Source organism: Mugil cephalus, chromosome 19 (genome assembly GCF_022458985.1).
Source record: "Mugil cephalus isolate CIBA_MC_2020 chromosome 19, CIBA_Mcephalus_1.1, whole genome shotgun sequence".
In the NCBI taxonomy this organism is placed as follows: domain Eukaryota; kingdom Metazoa; phylum Chordata; class Actinopteri; order Mugiliformes; family Mugilidae; genus Mugil; species Mugil cephalus.
In genome coordinates, this window is record NC_061788.1 from 11,250,988 (window position 1) to 11,278,699 (window position 27,712).

Genomic DNA, 27,712 nt, shown 5'->3' on the forward strand with positions numbered 1-27,712 from the left:
TTCCACATCCATTCCAGCTGCTCTTTCAACCCTTGGGACTTGTCAACCTTTTCGTGTTCCTTCTTTCTGATGTTGGCATCAGCTACTATCACCACATCTATCACCACCACTTTCTTCTTATGTTCTTTATCCACCACCACTATGTCTGGTTGGTTAGCCATGACCTGTTTGTCAGTCTGGAAGCTGAAGTCCCACAGAACCTGTTGTTCTCAACAGCCTTCTGTGGTATGGCCCACTGGGACTTGGGTACTTCTATTCTAGACTGGGTACAGATGTTCCTGTACACTATCCTGAACTATCTCAGGGGCATCTTTACACAGTCAGCACCTTGGGTCTGATCTGCTCTGGTAGATCTTGGTCTCTTTGGCTCTTGTACTTAGGGCCTCTTTTTGGCCATGATTAATGCCTCTGTGCTGTTTGTCAGTCAAGCGTTTTCCAGCCATTGGTAGGTTTTTTTGATATCTTCAATTTGATGGTGGTACATGCCGTGTAGGGGCTTGTCCCTCCTGGTAGTCTGCTCTTCTTCTTCTGCACTCTCTTCTGGTTTCTGTTGTCTGATGACAGTTCATCATTTTCTTGATGTTTCATTCTGGACTATGGCCTTGATGGTCACTAGTCTTCGTCCTCCCTCTTTCCACTTAGCATACGGTGTCATTGTGTTGGATTTGGGATGAAACCCTCCGTGCATGGTGAGGAGCTTTCTTGTCTTGGTATCTGTGGCTTCTATCTCCTCCTTTGGCCAGGTTGTGATCCCAGCGGGTAATCTGATGACCGACAGTGTGTACATGTTAATGGCTTGGACTTTTTCAAGACTTGCCTTACTCTCTGGAAGTATTTGGTTGTGGTTGGCTTCCTTGCAGCCTCCTCATGGTTTCCATTAGCCTGTGGGATACCAAGGTACTTGTAGCTTTCCTGGATATCACCTATATTGCCCTCTGGTAGGTCAACCCCTTCTGTTCTGATGCCTCTCTTTGAGACCATCCGGCCACACTTGTCCAATCCGAATGACATCCCTATGTCATTGCTGTAGATCCTTGCTCATTCTTGGCGTATACAACTTGATGTCATCCATGTAGAGCAGGTGGCTGATTGTTGCTCCACTTTGGAATTGATACCCGTAGCCACTCTTTGTGATGATCTGACTGAGGGAGTCAGGCCTATGCACAACAACAATGGTGATAGCGCATCTCCTTTGTTGTTGATTTGGCCTCTAGGGTTGTCTCCCAAATTTCCATTGAGACATTGATATTTAGAATAAAACTTTGCAGTAACATACACATTAAAAAATGCATTGAGCTGTTCTCTACTTTCAACAGCTACATTCTTTCATCATTTGTGACTTGCATTTGAGGAAAAAGCATCTAGTCCTCTAAATAAATACTGACTAACAATGAGTAAGAAGTGTCATAAGTTAAATATAGATGATACGTATCTCTTTTTGCAGCTTAGACGAGGTGTGATAGTTCAAAGTAATTGAGTGCAAATATGCAAAAATAGAAAATTGGATGTGAGCGGACAGTTATTTGGGGAAATGTAATATTTTGTGTCCATTGCGTTGCAAAAATATGTTTTAATCAATGGTCATGCATGTGGATGTGAATAGCATTATTTTACGATGGACTGGCAACATCTACAGGGACTTCTTGGACAAGAGTGGGGGTACACTCTTGTTCAATTATAACTAGGATAAGCTCCAGGATAAGCAATAATAGATGGAACTCAAACATCATGGCACTATAAAGGAAAATGTGGAAAATCTAAAATAAAAAACTACAAAGGTAAATTACAATTTACTCCTAAAAGACCTCCAGACCTTAAGGACCAGACAAAAACCAGATTTCTGAGGTACGATGTAACTTCAAAAACAATGCAATGCATACATATTTAACAAAAACATATATTTAAATATATAAAAACTGCAAATTATATTTTCTCTTTGACAAATTAAAGACAATACATTTTTATTTCTCTGAGGTAGTGTAAACTGTGCAATACAATACATTATGCTCTCTTCTTAAAAGTGCAACTGAAATGATATTTTATCTTAACGACAAAAATGTAATAAAAAACGGTATCTTTAAAACAAATCCCACATCAAAATAACTAAATGATTAATACAAATAAACAAAATCTCTTCAAATAAACAAACTAAGGCTTGCACGTGTTCCTAGTTTGGAATTTAGATGTTTTTTCTTTAGTTCTTTTCTTTATTTAGCTCAGTGTGAATATCTGACAGTAACGTATGAGGTCGATCAAGTGAATTCAAAACTAGATACCGCCCTCTGCTGTTTGAAAAGGGCATCTCGATTCATTTTTCATCTCAGCTGACTTCACATTGATTGTTAACTGTCTCGTGATGCATCATTACATCTCAATCAGGGAGTCAAACTGTTTTTAAGAACAAAGAGAGGTTCTTATAAGTTCCTCACATCACTAATAAGGAGCAACCACTTGGCAGAGGTAATATATATATATATATATATATATACAATAAAAATAAAAAATATATTTGGCAGAAGTGGGATTCTGTTAGCTGTGTTAACAATCATCAATAGGTGTCATTTTCTTTTTACTGCATGGGAACTATGAAAGAACATAAATAAACACAAATGTAAAGGTGATAGGTTGAGAGTCAAACTTAATGAGAAGATACTAGCTGTCTTTACTTAACTAATTAACTGTCTTTGCCTGTCTCGTTTCATATATTGGTAAGTGGTGTAGTGTGTGGTCCTCTTCCTGTCCCTCTTTCTGTTTCTGGGTTAATTAAATATGTTCATCGTTTAAAGGTTAAAGGGTTACCTACCAGCTGTCTATAACAACGTTACCACTGATAATAATATCTCTGTATAATTAAATATCCTCCATTGCCATGGCTCCCAGGGGTGCGGACCTGTAAATGGTCCTGCACCCATTATAGAGGGCGACAGTGACGTCAATGCATACCTTTTATTACCAAGCAATGGCTCCTTCCATCATATTTATTTAATTCAGCTGTAAAATACCTGATGTAAGGGGTCAGGGTCCATTTTCATTTAATTGGCTTATAATTGTGGTGTTCCTGGAGACAAGAACCCGTATATAAGGAGAGAGTTGGAGCTGCACGGGAGTGGATTCTACAATTGGCACCAGAGGTTCCCTCAGATTTGGCAAGGGTCGTTTGACACTAGTCTTTCTTGTAATAACATTTGTCAGCAGACGTGTGACATGCGCAGATCGATGAAAACATCCCGTTCTTCGTTCTCTTCGTTTGAATGGCGGTTGGCAAACAACTTCCAGGTGCGTTAGCGCCGCCTACTGAACTGGAGTGTAGATAATGGATAATGTGGGCTTGAACACTGTTTAAAAATTCATATTTGAAAAAAAAAAAAATCTAATAGATAATCCTAGAGTATACTAAAGTTGTACATTTTATGAGGCCTGTATTTCATTAAAGAGGTTTTTGTTTGTTTTGTGTTTCACCTGATAGATGCAAAGCCAGAGGCTTAAATGTAGTTGCAAAAAAAAAAATCATAATTTAGCCTACATCCATTAATTGCTTTTGGTAAAAATATAAACAGGTCCAGTGCAGTTGACTCAGAGTGGCTCAATGTAACATTATATAACTGGTTTTTACTATGTTCCATATCTGTTTTATAAGCAGTACTACTCACTGTTTCTCATCTTTGTAGGCTCTAAATGTGGAGGTGCAAACAGTGCTCTGAGAGTGTATCGACGAGGTACCAGTTGCTTAAACACTACAAATTAAAGCATTATCATTATGGTCAGAGACACTAACTATCCATGCACATACTATGAATGTCCATGGTCATTTAAAACATGGAATGCTCTTAAAACTCATTTGAGTCGACGTCATGTTGATGTGTCAGGTACTAGAAGTGCAGAACTAGGGAGTTTTCACGTGCCCTTTGTGCCCTGGAAGTGAAATAGCATCCAGTAGAGAGTATTTTTCTCACATCAACAATCATCTGAAGCGTTATGAAACAGTAGCTTGTGTGTTTCAGAATTCTACGTTTTAGACTAATATATATGCTACTTACAAATCACATTAAGAGTAGGAAGCATCCACATTGCACAGTTAAAGACTTTAAAGTTGTAGATGGTGATAAATGGAACTGCTTCAGACTTTGTCATAATTTGAAACTGACGCACCAAATGAGAAGAAGAAACACTTGAAAACCTCAATGAAAGACAATGAAAACCCCATCCTTGGACGTTGTTCAAATATCAGAGGTTTGAGGTCGTGTTGTGAACACAATTGCCTGGAAATACCCCAAAATCATTACTGTAAAACTTGCTCAAAATGTCAGTGAAGAAACAATCATTCAAAAAATGGCAAGTGTTCGTTTGCATTAGAGGTTTTGTGCCATGTTCAGCAATCGATGGCTTGCGTGAGGAGTTATATTTCATTTTAACCTCAGCAGCGCTGCCTATATCACACAGCACAACTTTTGATATTTTCAGTAAACATAACCAACATGACCAGTTGCTTGTATAAAATGTTTTGGAGTTATCTATAAAGCTTAGATGGTTCAACAAATGTGGATTTAATCAGGTGTGGGGTTTAAAGGGTATCTATACTCTTTATTTTTATTTTCAGTTTTTTGAATGTGAATATGTGTGTGTATACTGTACACATACAGAATGATACACATTATGTGAAATAATCCCACGGTTTCCTAATGTTTCAAGTACAATAAAATACAATAAAGGCTCAAGTGAAAATAAGCAATTTGAATTGTATTTATCTAACTTTTTGATTTAGCCAGTACAACTGGGTGTTGCATCAACATAAACCTACCACATTAATTGTGTTCATTTGTGTTAAGTTAATTGAACTCAATGATATTAAGTTAACTTAAGGTGGTGTCAGTAAATCCAACATAATATTGTTGTGTTTATGCAATATAATAATGTCATGTAGGTTGAAAGTGAGAATATTAAGTTAGATTTACTTAATATGTGTTCTTCAAATTAATAGTGATTTGCTTTTCCGGTTTAAACAACAGTTTTGTGGGGCCGGTTGACATAACTTAGTTAAGTAAAATCAACATTTCATTTCTTAGAGTGCAACTGAGGCGTTTACACGGAGCATTTTCATTCGGTTTGGACTTCTAAACCGATTGTAACCGGAATATTTGGCTCCATGTAAACCCAGCTACTGTTTTCTGTACTACAATCCATTCATATTTTTTACATTGCTACAGTGGATTTTGTGGCCAACAATAAAATGCTGAGTTTGCACTCCTTCTTCTCAGATATCATCATAGATGTTAATGTTACATGTGTAACAGTCGTGCCCACAAGTGTAAAAGTGTCTTTTACTCAAAGTTTTTAAGAAGATTCAAAACTGCTGAGGTAAGCTCTGGTTGGCGAAAACGATGATAGTTTTGAGATCCACCACACCAGTTATCAATAAAACATTTGTTTCAAGCCCTTCTTGACGTGATCTAACGGGAGTGGTTATCAGCTTGCATTAATAACGCTAAATTAGACGGAGATGTGGGAAAAAATCAACACAGGATGTTTAAAAAACTGACTGGATGACTTTTGTGACCCGTCTATGGTAACTGCATGCCCAGTTCGTAATCCGGATCATCACTTTGTTTTATTTCTCTGTTTTTTGATTTCATAATTATCTTTATATTAGACTGTATGGTCCATACAGAGATGGGATGTGGGTGGGAAGGGAGGGGGGGCACAGGTTGTGGTCTTTATGTTTTGTATGCATAATGTATGTTATAAATCAATACATTACAGAAGCTTTTAAGTAACAGTGCTTATTTCTGAGTGGTAAAATTAACGTTGACGTGTCAATGTACAGAATTCACCGTGCTTCCTGTTGACGTGTGTTACTGTAAAAGGAAAGATATGACAGTCAAAAGGTCAACAGATGTTCCCCTCACACACAACAGTGATAGCTGCACAGGTGCAATTCAGGCCATTTGCCAATATGTTAACAGCTGTAATAAACTTAAATAATGGCCACAACAGATCCCAAGGTAGCGCTTAGCCAAATATTGGCATTGACGTTGAACTGCATGAATGAAAAGTAAACATTTTTTATTAGGCCATGTGATTGTTCTGTTGCTCATTGTAGGTGCTTCATTCAGTGCTGAAGTCATTCAACCGGCGGATCATCCCATCCCCCGGGGGCAGAACCGAATGCTTCAGACGCTTCTTTGTGCCCACTGCCACCAGACTGTACAACAGCAGTGTGATTAGCAAACAGCTCTGACCTCACTGAGCCCATATGTAGCATACTTACACTGTCACTTTATCCACAACTGCTGTCACTTTGTGTACTGTACTTTTTGTACGTTGTTTCTTGTTGCCTGTTGTCCTGTTTAATGTTGTTGTCCTATTTAATTTCTTTAATTCTTTAATTTCTTTCTGGTCACTGCTGTGCTGCTGTAACATTTGAATTTCCCCAGTTGGGATCAATAAAGTAATCAATCTTATCTTATCTTAAAGCAGTGAACATGGGGCAGCATTGCAACCTGGATTTATCTGGCAATTCTTCCTGCTTCGAACACGCTGACAACAAAATATTCACTTGCTCTCTGATATATTCCACCCACTGACCGTTGTCATGATGATGAAATAATCAGCAGCATTCACTTTGTTTATGATCGGAACCTTATGGCTGATCAGTGTCAACCTTTAATAATATACTGTACAATATGCTGTACACGATTCAGTCTTTGCAACAGATGGCAACTAACCAGTAGAGTGAGTCTTTTGATCTAGCTACACCAGAACATGCGCTAGAAGTTTAGAACATTTCATTAGCTGTAGTTGACTTAAACATGACTAAACATGACTAAACATGCTTCCTCAATAAAGAAGAACCACATTCTTCTCGTAAAAGATTGCACAATATGATGCGTAAGATATTTGTGGTTTGCCTGCAATTCAGTCTTCAGGCTAGAACCACTCATGAACCTTGGTTCTTTTTCTTGTTCAGCGTGACGGGAGGAGGCTCGATGTTCAGCTCTCGTCGCAGGTCCTCGAGATCCTGCTCCCACCGCCTCTCATAGAAGATGCTGAGGACACAGCGGGCCCGCCTGCCGTTCTGCAGGGCCCAGGGGCCCAAAGACGTGAAAAGTGACTGTAAACGGCTGTGGGAGGGTGAAGAGTACAGAAGTATGGAATCAATAAAGAGAAACATCTGTTATTATAATCTTTTACTTCTGATCAACCAGATCCCAGTTCCTCTAAAATGAAGGAAGCTTAACGTTAAACGATGAGGAAGATTTAACAATTTCCTAGAAAAGAAACAAATGGCATTTCATCATACGGTTTGTGGTGTTTCCCCTTAGGTTAACTTGAACCATTAAGTCTGACATTTCAAGTAATTCATTGATTAATTTCTACAATTTTTCCACTGACAATGGATTACTCTGTTATGTAACATTAAGTGATTTCATATTATACGTACACAACAAGGTAATTAATTAGAGACACAAAGGCAATGATATTTGCTGATCGTCTTAGTTGCGCTTGGCGTGCTATTAAAGGCTTCTGCGTTCTGTTCAGGGGCGTCACTCGGTTTTAAGGACGGGGGGGACTTAGCCCCAAAGAGATGCAAAGGATGTGAGTGAACGTAGTGAGAATTTGTCCATTTTAGTTTGAGGAAAGTTTGACGATAATATCGGCAGTTAAATAGTTGACAATCTGGTATTTACGCCCACGTTACATGAAGTAATCTCTCTCTAGATCTCTTTTTTCATTCTTTTCATAACTCTTGTGTGTCATGTTTCATGTGAACAAACAAGACTAAAAAATCTTTCCAGGAGATGAAGATGAAGATGAAGATGTGCACATGATTCTTTAGCTGAAGATTTAGGATTAAAATTCTTTAGATATTTAGAGTAGAAAAACTACTCCTAACCAGCTCTAGCCGGTTTTAACGCACCACAGTTTGCATATTTTTGTTATAGTCACTCAAAAGACAGATTTTTTTAAACTTCCAGCCCACCTTTATACTAAGCATGTTATCGGCAGAATAATAGCAGAATGCTACGTCAACAATAATGCGCACTGTGCTAAAAACACTGGTATTGTACCTTGCATTAAGCCGAAGTGGCCCCAATAAAGCCCCAAGAGTGCACATGGGAAGCCCCGTCTGAGCTGCTTCGAACCACTTCACTGCTACTTCACCTGAAATCAGCAGGAAGAAGACGCACAAAGAGAGAAACATGCAAATTAAAGATGGAAAGAGAAACTGCGTTATTATCAGTCAGTCCACAAAATTTCACAAAATCTATTTTTTTCGTTACTTAGAAATTTGCACCTCAAGGTTTTTGGTCAATTCCTTTTGACATTTCCTTGGTATGTCATGAGCAAACCAATAAAGAGCTTTGAAATATCGTTTGTGAAGAGACTAGACTAGAAAACAGACGCAATGAAGTTATGTCACCAGTCAAAAGTTAGCCTCTACTTCTGCCATCATCAATAAGGCATCAATATATCTGATTCATAGTTGATATGAATACACAATTTGACTTGGCAAACTTCTGCACTGGTCTCAACAATTTTCTACACTACGTAAAGCCTGACATACCCAGCATGTTGGTGGGCATGCCCAGTAAGGTGTGCAGCAAGTCATGGACCTCTCTGTATCTTTGCATAACGTAGGCCAACTCCTCGTTGTCTACAAACTTCACATCTGCCCTCGTATCTGGAGTCACATTCTGGTGGTAAAGAAATTGCGAAACGTAAGAACAGTAACTGAAAAGGAAGACGAAAGTAAGAGTGGTGAAATCAACGGATACGCACGTTGTCCTCCAGGAAACGGAGGTACTGCCTTCCAAAGGAGTTGTCCGGCAGTGAGGCCATCTTCGTCAGGTCGAGCGTGGACAGACGGATCCTTGGCCTTTCTCTGCAGCCGCAGTTAATAATAACAAAAGGGCTTTTGAAAGTGCCTAGATCAGAAACTTACTAAATAGTTCAACAGCAACTCACGTTAAGATTATGTGGCCCTCAGGGTCGTTTCTCATTCTGTCCCTGAGGTTTATGAGAGCTAAGTGTCCCGTCGCCTCCCCGAGCACCGCAACCATGTCTGTAAAGTCACAGAGTTTCATGAAATCTCTAAAACAATGCGGCTGAACCAAGAAACCAATTCAACTTGGAAGACTTTGCTTTACATATCACCCGATATGAAATCAAAGACTCGTTGTTGCATTTGTATATACAATAAACTTCCGATAAAGAACCTGATCGCCCCGATCTCAACTATTTTAAGTGAAACGAAATGTCTAACGTCTAAAGGTTATCTTGGTTTGGGCTTTCACACTGTAAAACCTGTATGGATTACAGAATTAGGACACGGAGTTGAAATGAGCAGGAAGGATCTTTTTTTAAATGGAGATACGAATACCGATACCAAGCACTAGCTTTGAAAACACCTAGGCATCAGTTGACAGGTGTCAATACATTGTTCCCCTTTGAGAGTTTCACAGAAACTGACAGATGGCCTCACTTTGAATTTACTCTCATTTCTCAAGCACTACCCTCAAATATTATGAGAATAAGATCATCATAAGCAACACCTCATGACTACTATTATTCTTGGAATGAGAAAGGACACATTCCCGGAACCAAGGACATGGATGACGAAACGGCATGTTCCAGGAGCAGATTGTCTGACAGAGGCTAAATCAACATACGTCTTATAGGGGTAAAGGACAGAACAATGTAGTAAGCAACAAAATTCCAAAAATCTGGTGCTATAAAATCAATTAAAAATAAGGTGGTTAAGAAGACAGTTACTAAGTTTTCCTCTGGACCTCAAAAAGGTTCATTTACATTTTCATCTTTTCCCCCCACGGTGCTGTGGTGGTTAGCAGTGATGCCTCATAGCAAGAAGGTCTGGGTTTGAATCCGACTGGGGAATTTCTGTGTGGAGTTTGCATGTTTTGCCTGTGTTTGCGTGGATTCTCTCCGAGTACCCCGGCTTCCTCCCACCGTCCACAGACACAATCGATAGGTTCATTGGCGATTCTAAATTGGCCGTAGGTGTGAGTGTGAATGGTTGTCTGTCTCTCTGTGTTTCATTCAGCTGGTTTTAATTTCGGATGCTGTGGTTGGGCTCCATTGACAACCCCAATTCATTCAGCGACCGAAACATCCTTGTGTTCACTTCAATCCGGTTTAACATGATGATCATACAGTTGAATTTCAACCTTCACGACATTTCAACATAAACTGAACGTCGTCAGGAAAACTCTCACTTGTGCACCTAATGTTACTTCATGCGAGTGTCCTTGTCACTCGTGGGAGGATGTCCTTGATGAGCTGAGTCTGGTAGTGATGACGTGAGGCTCTCACCATGTCTGTAGGGGTTCTGCAGAGCAGCCACACCTGACCCAACGGCCAACAAGGCTTTCTGGATGGGGGTGGTGGGGATGTGTCCAGGGTACAGCCCATCATAGCCGCTGTACGTAAACTGAGCGCTACTAGTGTGCAACTGGTGGACACATGCTGCAAAGACAAAGGTTAGAAACTGAGCCAAGCCTCCATATTTATTCCCTAACAACAACATCTTCTTGCAGAAAAAAAAAATAATTCTCTGCAAAATTAAACAGGGTATCTGAGGTGTTATATGTAGGATGCATCTAATTGCTTCTTGTCATTTTAATGTTTGATTTTTACTTATTGGTTACACACAACAGTATATCCCAAATTTAGGTCATCATTATTATTATCTTAAAATATTACTGAAGCGTATAAGATACATGCGTGTATTTTAGCCCACTAATAGAAGCGTGTTCAAGAAAGAAGAAATTAATATAATCTGATTAAGTTAGCAAAATTGGCATAAATCATATCATTCTAGCTAACACAGCTACGATACTGAGGTGTATCGCCTGCTACATATGTACCTTAGACACTACTTTCCTTCGGCATTAATAAAAAACACATTTACTCTAACATTTAATGATATTTAAAAGGTCGTCATAACGAGGCACACCTGTATGAATTCATACCTGAGGATATTACCACGCAGTGTCGGTGGTTTAACCGTTGGAAGGTTAAACCGACTCGTAGCCACATTTTTTGAACACGCTTATGCGCATGCGTCAGTGTGTACGCTCGCTTTTGACATCGGCGTACCCCTCATGCGCACCAGAAATGGGCTTGTCTGTACGTTAAGATTAACTCCGTCCCTCGTAAGTCTTATCACCATAAAAAGCAAGCGCAATTTTTTTTTACAGCGTTGTAAACATTGCCACTGCACGGAAGGGCGAGTCGTACCAAGTAATTCGTTATAAAATAGTTTCGTTTTCCCTCTTAAAGAGACTCGACCGAGACGCTATAAGGTCAGTTAGCCGATTTGCGCTTTGTCGTTACCGGACGAGTAAATCATCATGTTAGCTAACTGAGTCGTTAATCACCCAAAACCCACAAACTAAACAGTCATAGACATACACCGCCCAACTTGGCGTCAACGTCAGCTGCTTAAAGTTGAGTAGCTAGTTCCTAAGAGGTGAAAGGCTAGACTGTTGTTTTAACCAATAGCGCTAATACAAACACACGCAAAAAAATATATAGCTGATGAAGTAATTTGCTAGTATAAAGGCGTTGTAGCCCGAAGCTGCCGCGTGCATAGGCAGCGTGTTAGGTTCTGCTCGTATTGAAACCAAATGGCGTTATATGTACTCGCATGCGTCACGAGGGTGTAGCCACACCAGTACAATACCGGGTATTCGCGTGTAAGTGCATCACTGTAAAACCGTCTGTAGTCCTTGCATATTCGGTGAGTAAGTCTATTTCAGTTCAGTTTCAGTTCATGAGTGTAAGAGAGGGGTTTGTCTGCGTGGAGGTAGAGGTAGAGCCAGGGAGAGCATACAGGAGCAGGGCAGAGGGCAGATCAGATGGTGTTTTTCAGACTACTATGGACTGAATGTTTTTAAAGAGTTCAACAGAACAGATGGGACTAATTTAGTTTGGGACACAAGTGATATGGATGTTTTTGATAGTGAATGCAGCTTTTGGTGTTGAAAAAAAGTATTTTTTTCACGTGTGTAGTCGTGTGCAGTTATGTGCGTGGCTGTTTTTTTTTTTTTTTTTTTTTTTACTGTCACTTCTTGTTTTTGGCTTTAAGTCACAGACCTGTGTTTCAGTATTTTGATAAAGATGTGGTTTCTGCTGTCTGCTGTTTTTTGTTTGAGTTAATTTGTGTTCCTATGGATACTTGTTGCTAACTGAACTAAACAGCTTGTGTGTGTGTGTGTTACCCTGCCTGTCTACAACTATCAGTGTTGAATGAGTTAATGGTTGGACAGGTTTGTACAGCTTGTGAAAGAAAGATTGCCACGATGTCATTAAACTAAGCAAAGGTTGTCCTCTAGAGAACTGAGTAATCACTTGTCATATTTCACTGCAACTTATCAGATATTTAAATTGCAGTCTTCATATAACAGGACTGAATTTAGTTAGTTAAAAATTAAAATGTAGTCTAGTTACAGATCATCTTAAAAAAATCAATAGTTTATGCTTGAACCTGAATTAAAATTCTTCAGACATTTAAAAGGTTTAGACAATAAACATCTTGTTAAATATTGCATAAAGTGTTATGTGACTTCACAGGTTGTGCTGTTTAGTGTTATTACTAAAGGCTGGTATGTCTCATGATAGCCATGAGACATTTGTTGAGTGCCTTTGCTGCTAGTCAGCTAATCACATGTTTTGTGAGTTATTTAGACTGACTGAGATGACTGTATGGGCCTTGCCATAGTGACCTTTCAATTTGCGTCAATTTCGTTTATGCTTTTAGTGTTTCATTTAGGGACTACAGACAATTTTGTTTCCCCACATAGTGTTGAGCAGAAAAGAGGATTTAGATATGTTCTTTTAAACCACGTCAGCAAAAAAAAAAAGTCCACAGAGGCCTCTATCAGCAAGAACACACGCGAACCGTGTGATGTTTAACCAAACAAAGCAAGGCTGTTAGCTTGACCTTGCAAAGGCAGCATTTTCCCGCTTCTCTTGTTTCAGTTAGTGTTTGATAACTTGAACTTGTTCCAATATTTAATATGTGGGTGTTCTTGTATGTCCACTGAAGACATGCTTTTGCTTACGCGCCTGCTAACAGCTGCTAGTAACTGCTTATTACTATGTAACCTAAAGCCTGTTTCCACATGCAAAGCTGCAGTGTTTTCACATTCTTTGCTGTTTCTGAGAAGTTAAAATTATTGATGACAGCAACATGCATGTGCACAGAAAATGTAGAAAATAGTACAGTGAATACCCATCAACTAAATGTGGTTGCGTTGGAGTATGTGACATCGTTGTCAGTATATGATGACATTTGTTGTTATGGCAAAACAGAACACTTCCCACTCTCTTCCCACAAGGGATTTTTTGGTCATAAATTATGTATAACTAACAGAAATAACATACATGTTTTATTTTATTTTTTGCAAAGGCAAGTAACAATGTAGGGTTTATTTGTGCTTGATGCAGGGGCTGAAGGCATTGATGTACTCTTAAGTGAGGCTTGCACAAGTATAGAAATTACTATTTGCAGTGTAGAGTCATATGCAACATTTAGAAAACCTTTATTTGTCCCTCAATGGGGAAATGGCAAACATTCAGGTTCAGTCAGTTCTAACTTGGGCTTTCCGTGTAATATATACTGTGCTAAGAATTCTTTATCTTATCGTGACAAAACAGAAAGTCCCTGTTGCTTTTGACCCGGTTGTATTCTTGTTATACTGGCTGGTGTAGTTCATAGAACAGATTGTTCCACCTGGGTTCCAACAGTCACGTTATGTTACATGCTTTTCTACCATTATCTCCAAAGTTAGTTATCATTATTGTTTAACTGGGGGAAATCCTTAGACTTCATTTAACCAGTGTGGCACAACATTCTTTATACTTCCAGTAGATGGCACTAAATTAATACCCAGATATTTTACATAGTGACTTTAAATTGCTGCTTTATAACCTTTGTTCACGCCTCAATATCATACACATACATTTCATTTTTTAGGCAATGTACAAGACATGCAACAACAAGACGACTGAAGCACGAGCACAAATATTAGCTATGTTACTTATTTACAAATTCAGACTTTTGAGTAGCACTTATTTCAAATCCCACTGTGAGCAAATGAATGGTTGGAACCATTTGCCTTTCATGACTTACTTATTAACTGATGCCATGGTCCTTCAGTGTTTGCAATTCCTGTGAAATAAAAGCATACAGATTGAACACATGATGGTGCTGAAGACAGAAGTTTTATGTTTTTATAACCTGAGCTCTGAAAACGTGTAGGCACAGTCTTGTGGTTTGTTTAATGTTGTATTTCTCACTGTCTATTTTTAGTTAGAGTGGTCTTTTAACTTTCCACCGTGTTTCTATTTTGGAGGCGTTTTTGACAGAAACCAGATGCGTAGGAAATGATTCTTTCTTTTCTATGAAATAGCATGGGTATTTCAATGTCTATGACTGATCTGTGTCTGCAGTCTATCTACTATATTTACATTTGGAAGAAACTAATCAGACAGATCTTTCACCACTATATAAATATCCCCCCTCCCTCCACCTGTACCAAAACTACTTCAGATAATGCCAACAAAAATGGTTTTATTTTGTCTTTTCCTCGTAGCAATGGTTGGAGCTTTGGAAATGAAAGCTTTGTGGCGTTTCACTTTTTCATTGCACCTATGTCTCGCTGTAGCCTCAATAGATTTACATGTCTTTGAATACCTTTTGCATTTGTGGTAGGATCATTTTAACATGCCTACATCATTTGATTGGGAAATATAATTATGCTACGGCAGATAAGAAGGCGTATGTCCACACTCTTTTTTTTTGTTGTTGTCAAACCTTGCAAATATCTCTCCATAAATGGTATTTGTACACATACCTGGCAAAAGGGAGACATGGGTGGGAGTTGAAGGTCAGCAATGGCAAGGCTTTCCAATGTTGGAAAGACCTCTTAGAGCTAAAAGGCATGAAGTCTGGTGTGGAGGTTATCTGGATTTGTCTGAGGGTGTAGACAGTTGGGAAAACCTGCCATTAAGGATGGGTACTCTCCTCCGTTCTCAAAATCCAGTTTACAATGGGAAATAACAAGAACAACCTCTGAGCTGTGGATCTACCCAATGGAAATACCACATTTTGAAGAAAATCTGCATCTCGTAGTTAGCCGCAGCGCTTGTGTCTTTAGTTGGAAGTGCAGTGTGTCCGTTTGGGATAGGGTGCAGGTGCAGGTGCATGGGGGGGGCATCCCCCCCCCCAACAAACCACCAATGTGCAAATGTGCCACCAAACAAATCCCTCCTCCAACAACACTGCTTTGTGTGGACTCCATTAATGGATCTTGTATTCAGTGGCACCAAAGACGATTTGGAAATGCAAAACAAAAAAAAAAAAAAAAAAAAAAAAAACAGAGGCTTTTCCTATTTAATAATGAGTGTAGCCAGATCATTCAATAGCTCTGCAGAGGTAGTGTTGACTAGTGCTTTTAAGGGGTGGTGGGTGAGATTAATTTTGTGTTTCACAGAACGAAGATATAGTTTGGTAGCATCCATACTAGGGATGTCACGATTGCTCGATTTCACAATTAATCGCGGTATTCAGTGCTACAATTAATTGATCGTAACGTTTCCTGAATACCGTCAGAAAATATTATGCCGGAAACATAGTTAAGGGCAACTCAAACGAAACGAAAACAAAGTTACGCAACACCCGCACCGTGTTTCCTCTACATTCAACATTTAGAAGCAGCGGATCACCATTCCTAAATCCTAGCCGCCGCTGCTTCAAATTTTTTTATTACACCACTGCCGCATGTTTCTGACATGTGTCTCGGGTACTCGCGACTACTAAGGTAAACAACAGATGACTATCTTCCTCTTTGGAGTTCTTAATTTCCCGGTTACCACCGGTCACTTTGTAAACTTCCTCAAGTGTCTTGATCCGCTGGATGGCGCTCGGTTCATCAATAAAGAACGAGGTTATTGTGGCCCAGAAGTTTAACACCACATGTCTGTTTCTATTTATAATCTCCTCTTTTGGGCGCTGACGTTCTCGCTACACGCTGGTCTGTTGACAATATCACATGATGTTGATGACTGACGCTACATCCTAAATTATCCGACGTTTCATCGAGTGGTTCTCTTGTTGCTCAGGTGTATTTGTGTACAAATACAAATATTGGATCATATAATTATATTTTGACATCAAAAGATAGAAATAAAGGAAATTTTAAGACCTTTAAGGAGCGTTCATGTGATTTTACACATAAATAGATTTGTAAATCAACAACATAATAATAATCGTGATTATCATAATATCGTGATAAATTCTCTGACAATAATCGTGCTAAGGGAAACTGTAATCGTGACATTCCTAATCCATACACTTGGGGATCACAGCTTTTAAGGATGTATTCAAGAGTATTGAAATGTCTTTCTCAAGAGTGGACCTTCTCTGAGATGACCTCATGCAGTTTCACAACGATGAATCATTGTAACACTTAAAAACCTAAATAGCGCAATAAAAAACTGCTAATGGAAACACCTACATTTTGAAAAAAACTCTCAAATATGGCTAAAACACTTTTACGCTCTCATGAGGTGGATTTTCTGTGGACGTATCGAAGTTTATCGCAAAAGTTCAATGGAAACACTTTTTTCGCGTTTCCCCGTCACCGACGTCACCGGTGATGAGTCAGGGAGTCATGTGACCATTTCATTTGAAGTCCATCTTCCACAAAGTGAAGTCTCACGTGAAGAGAATTTAAGAGAGTTATGGGATATCACGAGATGGGACTTTACGAGAGTTACACCTCGTAAAATTATATGAAATGTAATTGAAATGTAACTAATGTAACTGCGGAATTATTTTCTTAGGCGCAATTTAGCTCTTTGCTGATTTATTATGATGTCATTGGAAATCACAAACTTTGTGTTTCTATTACATGGATGCTGTAAAGTGTTGCCGTTAACAGCAGTTTTTTTTTTATTTCCAGGATATTGCACCAGGTTGATGGAGAAGAATGGCCCGCATCTCAATGGACTGTCCGAGCTCTTTACCAGGAATACCCCTCAGTGTGCTGTCAGTGCCCATGGAAAATAAGTACAAATGTCAGCAGTGTCTCCAGGTCCTGAGGAAGCCTGTCCAGGCTCAGTGCGGACACCGCTTCTGTGTACACTGCTTCAAGCAGCTCACCAGGTACACTGGAGGTCCTCAGACCACCCGCAAGCGTGTGAAATGCAAAAACCCCTTCCCTACCTAATGCTTCCCCCTCTTACTGGACATGCTTCAGCACATCCTGTGTTCTTATCTCTGCTCGCCTCTGGGAAATTTTTGCACTCAAGATCAGTTAATTAATGCAGTCTCATCCCTCACATGACTGGACTCAAGTTCAGATGTCAGTGAATCACAAGGATGTGGCCATGCTGACTCATTCTAAAGGTGTCCATTGTTTTCTTTTCCACTTCTTTTAAACTAACTCACCAGGTGTTCTGTATTGCATGAATATGAATATGCATGTTTAATGATACCTTGACAGTATCATTAAACATGATGTGACAGAAAATCTTGAACCTTTCCTGAAATTTTAATTATTTTAATAATATAAATAACCAAAATCTGTAACTTTGAAATGCGTACATACTGATTTTTAAAAAGCGGCTGTGAAATGTCAGTTTTCGCATGTGAATTGTCTCAGTGCTTGTGTCTTGTGGTATTCATAGTATTTCATGTGACCTGCTAGAAAACCTGTAGTGCTTGTGCTTATGAATTCATCATGCGACAACTGCGCACATGCTTTTCTGTGTGCACATCATTCATTTATTTCTGTCCAAACTTGCAAACCGTACCACTGATGTTACGCTACAAGCTTCTTTCACTTCTGTTGCATTGATTAATGATTCATCAACTTGAGCCGTAATCCATGCTGGTCAGCAGTTGTTCCGGTTAATGGATCAGCAGGAAAGTCGTTGCTGACTGTGGACGCCAAGCAGCTGTTTTTTTTTTTTTTACAATGAAGTCACAAATCTGTTTTGTTTGTCAGTTGTGGCCCAAAGCCATGTGAAGCCTGCCGACAAGAGGAAATTTATGAAGAACCTATCTCCATTCTAAATAGTAACGAGGCAAGTTTTAAAATATTCCAACCCTCATCCCATTTAAAAGAAAAAAAAAACATGACCACAGTCATATGGGGGTTTCCTTCACCACACAATACCTATTTTTGTTTTGTATTGTAATTAGGAGCTTTATGAGGTCACTGACTTCTTTGTTCTTGCTCTCTCTCCCACCAGGCATTCCCAGACAATGCAGCAGGAAGAGAAATAGCAAGTCTGCCTGCCAGATGTTTGAACCAGGGCTGCAATTGGACTGGATCTATAAAGGAGTATGAGGTGAGGTTTCGGTTCTCTTATGATGTGGGCATACCTGCTTTGCACCCGGTTGTTTGTCCCGTATGAAATCCACGTGTGGTAATGCAACGTTACATTAGCTGTTCAAGCTATTCCCCTGGAGCACATGGCTCATATTATGGCTTCACAATGTGCTTCTTTTACATGCAGCGTGAGTAGAGAGGAAGTGAAACTTAACATGCTGGAAAGTCCCTTCCTATCCAGCTCACTTATCAACAACCACCCAGTGGAAAGTACCGACATAAAAAACTCAAGTTGCAGTTGCACTAAGGGAGTGTAAGCTGACCATTAAACCTACGAAGGTCCTTGGGAAATCAGTGACATTATACTGGTTTGTGGACTCAAAACAGGAACAGGTTTAGACAGTGAACTTGTTTGTTTCAACTGTAAATTTCTCTGTTTTGGGGAAGGAAGTTAGTTTGTTTACTAAAGAGGTGATTTCCCAGTGCTAATTCTTTTTGGCATTTGTGGCATTGTATCTAGATTAAATTCTAGACATGAGTAAAATGCAGGAAATGAGTTTGAATGATGCTCGAGATGATCTCACTTGCTTTGCAAAGCAGGTTCTGCCTGGTTGGCTTGCAAATGGAAATTTCCTCTTATTGAAGAAGTTCTTGTTCCATGACAAAGATATGTAAAGTCTGCTATGGTTTTCAGCGCTTAAGAAAATATTGTTTTGACTGACACCACCCACATGTTGTGTGTGCATCTCTGAGACTCTACATTAGTCAGTGTTGCTTGCGAATCAAACCGCACACGCCCAGAACGAGGATTTATGAAACTGTGAAGCTTGATGAAATGTGTTGTGTGAGTGGTGTGGTCAAGGGACCCGACTATTAATCTCCTGTTGATGATTCAGATTTAATTTGGCAGTTCGGTTAAAGACACGTAGACGTTTCACATCTGAAAAGCGAAGCTGTCTGATCAAATAAACGTGCTAACCTACCTCGGTCCGATCTCGGTCGGCGGTTCCACCTTGTTGCTTGCTATCATTCTGAAAAAAAACCCCGACTTCCTCGTTATTAGGCTCCACCCCACAACATCCGCCCATGTATTTACCCGCTAATTTTAAGTTTCTTTTTTTTTCCTTTACCCCACCGCCAAACACATAACAACTGAAAATTAAAAACAGCTTACGTTTCGGGAATTCAGTGTCGCAATTATGTTTTTTTTTTTCCTGTTTTTCCTGTTCTTGCGGTTCTATTTAAACATTTCCCGCCGACTTCCTACTTTTGCTTAGGATTCGGTTCTGTTTTAAGCTCATTCATTTTATCGTACTCTGTTCAACTATTATATGTGAACAACTCCTGGGTTACAGAACAGAACAACGTTACACAACTGCTGAATCATGATAACTTAAAATACTTCTCATATGCGTTAACCTGCTTTTCATCTGATAGAGATAACAAACAGCTGGTTGCTCAAAAAAAAAAAAATAACCACACAAACACACATTGCAGTTCCTGTTGAAACATCTCGTTATCAGTCAATGTTGGTTAAATAGTTGTTGTGTACAGCCTTTGTTTTGGGCGGAACTTCTTTATACAAGCCCTGACAAAGCATCTAATGCACTGTGCTATGTGATCAAACGGTATGTTCCCTGAAAGACCTGTAAAGCACACCTCTCAGTCTATATTATCTTTAACAGACGGTGCATAACAAACAAAGGGGCTCTGCGTGAGAGCGGCAGATGGGTCAATAATTCATTTTGATTCTTTGTTTAGGCTCAGCACGAAGGCCGCTGCGAATTCGAACGGATACAGTGCGAAGCCTGCCACAACTTCATCCTGCAAACGGAGAAGGAAAGACACAATGAGAGAGAATGTGAGGCAAGAAGTCTCAACTGCAAATACTGCAAAACGACGTTCAACTTTAAAGACATAAAGGTGAGATTATGTGTGGATTATGTGCAGCGAAGCACTTTCTGGTTGTCTCTGAGGAAACTGGCCCAAAGTAATACTTTATTTTGTGTTTTAGGCCCATGATGAAATCTGTTTAAAGTTTCCCTTACAATGCAAGGACTGTGGAAAGAAGAAGATCCCAAGAGAAAAGGTAAGTGAAACTGACCCCATAGGCGCCACTAAGTTTCCTAATGACCACTTGGTTTCTTTCTGATCAAAACCTTTGTGGTTCACTTCCACTTTTATCTTTCAGTTGCTCCTGTGATCCTTCACTAACTTTCCCTTTTGTGCTTCCAGTTCAGTGACCATATCAAGTCCTGCGCCAAGTCAAAGAGCGCCTGCCCATTCATTGAAGTGGGCTGTAAATCTGTGGTATGTACAGCACTACAATCAAATATATTACTTCAAATGTGAAAAAAATATTTGCAAAGAATGAATTTACGTTTTACGTTTTTAGAAAGGAGCAGCATGATGTTAGTTTGGATTTTTACCTATAATTTAAATGTAGTTTTGGTAAAGGTTAATGCTAATGCTGGAAGAGACCGAAATAGTCAAATATTATAATATTCTTTTTCCAACTCAGGGATATATAACCATGTTGTATGAATTAGAAGTTAGTATGTTAGTGAAAGTAAGGTCAGTATTATCAAAGTATTAGCATTGGTTTTACACCTGAGAGAAAATACTGTAAGACATACCTAAGGTGAAATTATTTTAAAAACAAACTTAAATGTGTTGAATACATACATATTTTCTTTTGTCTCTGTGCTGATGTGTTTACAAAACACTTTCACTGCATTTTCATTTCAGTTGAGAGTCGCCTTTGTTTATTTTCTGTTGCATTTCTTACTTGTTTTAAAAGTGGGCGGAGCTCAGTTTGAAAAATGCATGCCCTCCCAAGAACCAATCAGAGCTCAGCAGTATTTGAACCGAACTTTAATGCCCCATGAGGGCTCTGTCATTTGGGTGTTACCAAACTACACCCACACAATCCTGTTGGAACAGATCACAGCTGATTGCTCTTCTTAAAATGCAAATCTTGAAAATCTAATGTCACACAGAGAATTGTTTTAACTTTGAAACCAGTTTTTAATTTGATTTTAACGTAAAGACACAGTCACTTCACATTTTATTAGTTAATTAGGTGAATAGTTGAACTAACGCATTATTTCTTGATTGATAATTTTTATTATACACATTCCAATCTCTGGTTTCCGACATCACCCTCCTGTATATTTCCAATTGAAATGAACAGAACAACAGTCGCTCCCATTAGTCGTTGCCTCATCTGCAATATTTTGTTTGTTTTTTCGCTCTCAGCGCTGCCACTCGTTGAATTTCGTGCATCACGCGGTCTCCTGTTACTACGTTGCTGCTAGCCTCCTCCTTTACTGTTGTTGAGAAGTTACTCTCGGTATCTCCCGAAAGTCCTCTCGCTGTCTGGATTGAGAAAGCATCAGTGATGAACAAGAGTTTTTGGTTGTTTCCTGAAAAGACATTGGTATTAAAGCAGCCAACCTGCTGGCTACTTTAATACCAAACACAACTTGAAAAAAAGCATCATGTCAAATGCATCCCAGTACACAAAAGGCACAAACTCAGACTGGACCAGTCGATCGCAGATGTCGTTAAATGAGCTTTTGTTGCTTCTTTCAGGTAGAAAATGGGAAGCTGAGCGAACACGAGCACACGGGCACCATGGAGCATCTTCGCCTGCTGCTGTCCATGGTGCTGTCTTTGAGTCGGACCCGCACGGAGGCCGGCGCTGGTTGCGGGGAGTGGCAGGAGGACTCTGGCGTGGGCCTGTACAGGGCTCCCGAGGAGGACGCCAGGCCCAGAGCTGCAGCAGCGGCAGCAGCAGCAACGTCCTCTCAGTCTGTGGACTTGGATAAAAAAGTGAGTCTCACCAGACCACGATGCTCTATTTCATCAACGCATTTAATTGAGAACTAATGTAATTGTTACTCTTTTACGACAGGTCAACGCTTTAGAAAACATTGTGTGCGTCCTGAACCGGGAAGTGGAGCGCAGTTTGCTCACCCTGGAGGCCTTCTCGCATCAGCACCGTTTAGACCAAGAAAAGATCGACAACCTGTCCAACAAAGTGCGTCAGCTGGAGAGGACGCTGACCATGAGAGACCTGCAGCTGTCTGAGACGGAACAGCTGGTGCGGGAGCTCCAGTTCTGCACCTACGACGGGATATTTGTCTGGAAAATCTCCGACTTCTCCCGACGCAGACAGGACGCCGTGGCCGGTCGAGCACCTGCAATGTTCTCACCAGGTAAGATGAAAGAACCACTATGCATTTTCACTATCAAATGCCTGTGCATGTGGCGTATCTTTAGACACAGATGAAAGATTATTTTTGAACGCGAGCCCAACGATCATGCGGTTTGTTTAAACTTAACTCTTGGCCTGCAGACGGGGGGAATTTCCATGTCATTGTGCCCTTGTCATTTATGTCATTCCAGTTCCGCCACGATGCTGTTTTTAGGTTCTGTTTATTTATATATATATATATATTTTTTTTTTGTTCTTTCACTTCTCCCTTGCAGCATTTTATTCCAGCAAATACGGATATAAAATGTGCCTGAGACTGTATCTGAACGGCGACGGGACGGGCCGAGGAACCCACCTCTCGCTCTTCTTCGTCGTCATGAGGGGGAAGTGCGATGCTCTGCTCAAATGGCCGTTCAGTCAGAAGGTAGATGGAAAAAAAAAAACAATTATTAACCGATCCACAAACACCACAATAGGCTCCGCAAAAAAGCTGACGTTTCCCTCTTTCTCTCATCATCGCCCAGGTGACTCTGATGCTCCTGGATCAGAACAACAGGGAGCACATCATCGACGCTTTCCGCCCCGACGTCACCTCCACCTCCTTCCAGCGGCCGATCAGCGAGATGAACATCGCCAGCGGATGTCCGCTCTTCTGTCCACTGGCCAAACTGGCCGGCAAGAGCCCTTATCTGAGAGATGATACCATTTTCATTAAAGCCATTGTAGACCTTACAGGCTTGTAGGGTGTACTGTGGAAGTACACACACAATGCTGAATATATGAATGATCTATATAATTTTATCTATAAATATATATAGTAAACAAATAATGCATACCGTCACATATGTGACTATAATATTAGATAGTGATAATTGTGGCGGTGGATTTGTAATGGTTATAAGTGCCATCCTCATCAATGTAGATGTGTAGAGTGAACAAACAGGCCAGAAGTTACTTTAATGGCCGTGTTGACTAGTTAAACTGCATCTTTGAACTAACTTATATTTATTATATAAATACATATGCGTCATAGTTATACCGTATTAATAATAATAATAATAATCAGCATTATAATACGCATTTACACATCTTTAACATGCATCACACCAGATCAATTATCTTATCTTCTTAACAAACAGTCGCATATATTAATGAATTATTATCAAGGATCTATAAATCTGTTAGTTAGTTAACTTTGAAACAATCCATATTTTCATGTAATCATAAAAAAAAATACTTAGTGTCATCTTTTTATTGTATAATCTTTTGAGATATATCAACATATATCATCATTAATGTTATGTAATCTCATTTAATGTCAGTGTGTCTTCTATACTTCTAGATTTGAACCGATGTCCATTCTTTATAGCTTTTAACATCAATAAATTATGAACTATGTTGCTGTTTCTGCAGCCCATACATTACGCTCCCATATGTTGTGATACTTTATTGAAGTCGTTCCTTTCACAGCTGCGTCTTTGTACAGGTTTCTGACACTTTACCTCAGTAGTATGTGACATCCAGACATCCAGAACTATTGTAAGACAAGTGCATCATATTAACTCTGTTCATTAATAACAACTTATATAGTATAGTTATAGTTCACTTCTTCTTACATCAGAATGGTAAAAAAAAAAAAAATGTGGCAATTCCCCTCTGGAGTTATTGACGTGGGTCAGTTTCTAGCGATACTTCCCACAAAGAGGGATTACGCATATTTTGACTAAATAAAAAAAAAAAAATAATACAAACCACATTGCTGTGTTAATCTGGTTCCTTTTCCTGCCGGGAAACCACCATGTATTTCAAACACTAACTGAATTCACATCCTAACTCGGAAACGAATCGAATGATGGTCGCACTATAGGAAATTTAGGAACTTGTCTTTTTGGACTGAAAATGAAATATCTCGGCCTCCGTTCATTTAATTCAGCTACTTTACTGTGTGTCTAGCACCACGCTTTGACCTTATAACCTTTTAAGAGATGTTGGGTACTAATAATGAGAGTGACTTCAAACAAATGGCTGATTCAAACAGTTGGTGCCATGTGTCCACAGAATCGACAGGTGAAACTCATGGTGACACACGGGTTAACTGACAGCCCCACCCTTTGTTCACCGCTTTGTGGGGATCACTTAAAGCACAGGTCTTCGACAAGGAGTGATTGATTAGACATTTTTATATATATCTTTAATTAAGGGATAAGGGATAGCTTGAATATTGAATGTGAAATGATATATTTATAAATAGCACCAGGCCGGGTTTAATATAGAACACATATAGCAGGTACGTCTCCAACGTGTTCTTGCTGAGAGCGGTTTTGTTGCACGATACAAGATATATAACGACGCAAGAAGTCATCTTCCGAGTGTCGATGGGATGCATTTCTGGTTTCGAACGAGCTGTCCCGGCAAAAAATCAATACATAAAAAGTGGTTTGTGTGAAGTTTGCTTCTGATGTCCATGTCCCATTCAGATTGAATTTCTTGGACAAAATGAAAAAAAATAAAATAGTTTCATGACATCAGCTGGGCTTTTTGTCAAGTGTCAGCGGATGAATGGTAGCATTTCGCTGACTCACTACACCACGCTTGTGATCAGGGTAAATCTGCTGGCTGTTTGCAAATGTAATTTCTAGCAAACTCACTTGCTTGTAAGAGTGAAAGCCTTTACTGAAACTGCAGGAAGCTGCAGTCCAATTGTGACTTTTTAATTTTCACTCTGACATCACGTGAGTCAGCACATCAGAAGTGTCATCGGAGTGATCATCACTCCGGCCACATTTCAAGAAAACAGAAACCTCACCTCTCATCACTGTCACCTGTGACTCATTTACAAAGCGTCTGCAGCAATATGATAGCATGAAATCGGATCATCACCACCGCATCAGTTTCTATCTCATGTGAGAGAACAGCATTTCGCATTGATGTCGGCCAGTGGAAAAACCCTAGTAAGGGCTGGAACATATTCAAAGAATGGATGATAAGATAACCTTCTTTGGGAAATACGATAAGGATTTGGGGGGGGGGAAGCAAAACACAATTAGAGCTGGTGAATCTATTAAAGGACGTGATGATAGAAAAATAAATGAAAATGGAGGAATATGTTCTTTTTTCTTTACATTCACTGTTTTCTGATGAATTGCAAAAAAAAAAAAACAGACCAAAACATTAGCAACGCCTATGTTTGTTTCAGTGTAGGAGTAACTTCTTGTAACTTGTAACTTTTCCATCAAACCATCGCCTGTTTACTTGGAGACCGGGGGAAACATTAAAATGTGACAGCTCTTTGGAAAGTTCTTGAGTTATAGAGGGCGTCTTTTTTTTATCATTTCTATGGGCATTGGCAGTCACAGGGAGGGACAGAAAAAATAAGTAACAAGGATCTATAAAGTTTTCCAGTGTAACCGAACAAGCACCCGTTTGATCCTTCTTGAAACTGTGTTAAACATATGACACACAAAAGACTTTCTGTGGTCGTTTTCCTAACTGAACTGAAATGAAGGGGAGAGAAATGAGTCACATTAAATGTTAGAAACACGCCTACTTTTTCAGAAAAGTTCGCAAACGTGTGTCGAGATCTAAGGCTCCCATCTCCCCGACGCATTCACTTTAAAAGACTTCGTCAAAAGGCCCAATCAAAGATTTTTCTCTGCTGTCAGAATAAAAAAAAACCCACAACCTCAATGTACAGGCAGAGACCAGGCGTGTTAGTTAGTGATGTGCTCTGGAGGGACAAATCAAAGATGGAGCTGCTACGTCATATTACCAATTTGAGAAATAATTCAGGGTTGTTCTTGACTGGACAGCCATTGATTAAACTCTGAATTCCCAAACGAATCAAAGATAATGTAGAAGCTGAACCAAATATGAATCCCAGCACAAGCAAATCCAAGGAAAGGCTGATGTAGACTGATGCGAAATATCTGACAGGTGCCATGGCTGATCGGTTCACACCACTTATTGTTTTTCTTGAACAAATAAATTAAGATTTTCCTTGCGGAATTTGCTCAGGTATGACACCATCTTTATCTGCAGAGGCTGCGGCGACGCCAATTGAATGTTTGCTTGCACATTCATTCGGGGAAAATGCCAGCAATTCAAGTTATGCGCTAGCGTCATGTCAGAATTCCATCAGAGATAATTAATTATGCCCAAAAATATTTGGACAGTGACACAATCTTCATGACTTGGGCTCTTCATGCCATCACGTTGGATTTGAAACGAAAGTGAGATGCAATAGAAGAGCAGACTTTCAGGTTTAATTCAAGGGGTAAAACGATGATATGCTATGAAACGTTTAGGAATAGCAACCATTTTTTAACAAATTCACATTACCATGAATAAAATGTTGATTTTGTCGAGAATCTAAAGTCTGGAACCCATGGACATCACCGAAAGCTCTGGTTCCTCCTTGGCGATGCTTTGCCAGACCTTTACTGCCGCCGTCTTCAGTTGTTGCTCGTTTGTGGGTCTTTCTGCCTTAACTTTTGCCTTAAACAAAATGAAATGCACACGGTTGAGATCTGGTGACTGACTCGGCCGATGCAGAATATCCTCGTACAGGTTGATTTTAGTTTCATTTGTCCAAAGAGTGTGGTCCTAGAACTGGGCTGCTGTCTCTTGATGTTTTTTTTTTTTTTGGCAAAGTCTAATCTGACCTTTCTATTTTTGAGACTGATTGATGGTTTGCACCTTCTGGTGAACCCTCTGTATTTACTCCCGCAAAGTCTTCTGTTTATTGTAGACCATGCGATCATCCATCACTGTTAGGATTTTTTTGAGTTCCTGAGCTCACCAATGAACTCTTTTTTTCCTGAGAATGTCCCAAACGATTTGGCCAATCCTAACATTTCCACTACCTCTCTGACGGATTCCGTCTTCTTTTTTTCAGCCTTAGGATGGTCTGGTTCGCTTCCACTGAGATCTCCTTGAACTGCATGTTCACAGCGCCAGCTTCCATGGCCATGGAATAGCTTTTGAGTCAACTGCCCACGTTGAAAAGGAGACGACTACATATTGAAGAGCTTTAATTCCTAAACCCTTCCTCCAATTTGGATGTAGATACAATATTGATTATAAAACTGTATCTTGAACATGTTTTGGAAAACAGCTACTTACAAAAATATATATG

At 39.6% G+C, this 27,712-nt stretch overlaps 2 protein-coding genes across 4 annotated transcripts; one reads left to right on the top strand and one right to left on the bottom strand.

The window, feature by feature from the left end:
- Positions 1–6,043: 6,043 nt before the first annotated feature.
- On the bottom strand, positions 6,044–11,138 carry coq4 (coenzyme Q4 homolog (S. cerevisiae)). The gene is made up of 7 exons (XM_047569438.1): positions 10,989–11,138; positions 10,330–10,482; positions 8,965–9,061; positions 8,779–8,881; positions 8,564–8,693; positions 8,067–8,160; positions 6,044–7,118 (listed from the first exon to the last, which is right to left on the bottom strand). The coding sequence occupies exons 1-7, from the start codon at positions 11,053–11,055 to the stop codon at positions 6,935–6,937; spliced, it is 828 nt and encodes a 275-aa protein (XP_047425394.1). The 5' UTR covers positions 11,056–11,138; the 3' UTR covers positions 6,044–6,934.
- Positions 11,106–24,002, top strand: traf2b (Tnf receptor-associated factor 2b). Of its 3 annotated transcripts, none has more exons than XM_047569437.1 (11): positions 11,106–11,171; positions 16,986–17,188; positions 18,033–18,111; positions 18,280–18,378; positions 20,121–20,282; positions 20,374–20,448; positions 20,595–20,669; positions 21,954–22,193; positions 22,276–22,579; positions 22,854–23,002; positions 23,103–24,002. In XM_047569437.1, exons 2-11 carry the CDS (start codon positions 17,013–17,015, stop codon positions 23,319–23,321), a joined length of 1,578 nt encoding a protein of 525 aa, XP_047425393.1. In that variant the 5' UTR covers positions 11,106–11,171; positions 16,986–17,012; the 3' UTR covers positions 23,322–24,002. The 3 variants fall into 3 exon arrangements, with proteins under 3 accessions (XP_047425393.1, XP_047425392.1, XP_047425391.1); XM_047569436.1 differs by lacking the exon at positions 11,106–11,171 and adding an exon at positions 11,188–11,321; XM_047569435.1 differs by lacking the exon at positions 11,106–11,171 and adding an exon at positions 11,605–11,758.
- The last annotated feature ends 3,710 nt before the right edge of the window (positions 24,003–27,712 follow it).

What these genes read in the sequence shown, in the direction of transcription:
- coq4 (XM_047569438.1), bottom strand. Translation starts at nt 11,055, where the DNA reads ATGTGGCTACGAGTCGGTTTAACCTTCCAACGGTTAAACCACCGACAC. An exon ending in CTGCGTGGTAATATCCTCAG is followed by an intron (nt 10,483 to 10,988) that starts GTATGAATTCAT and finishes TTGTCTTTGCAG; the next exon opens with CATGTGTCCACCAGTTGCAC. An exon ending in CCACTTCGGCTTAATGCAAG is followed by an intron (nt 7,119 to 8,066) that starts GTACAATACCAG and finishes ACCCTCCCACAG; the next exon opens with CCGTTTACAGTCACTTTTCA.
- traf2b (XM_047569437.1), top strand. Translation starts at nt 17,013, where the DNA reads ATGGCCCGCATCTCAATGGACTGTCCGAGCTCTTTACCAGGAATACCC. An exon ending in CCATTCTAAATAGTAACGAG is followed by an intron (nt 18,112 to 18,279) that starts GCAAGTTTTAAA and finishes CTCTCCCACCAG; the next exon opens with GCATTCCCAGACAATGCAGC. An exon ending in TCAACTTTAAAGACATAAAG is followed by an intron (nt 20,283 to 20,373) that starts GTGAGATTATGT and finishes TTTGTGTTTTAG; the next exon opens with GCCCATGATGAAATCTGTTT.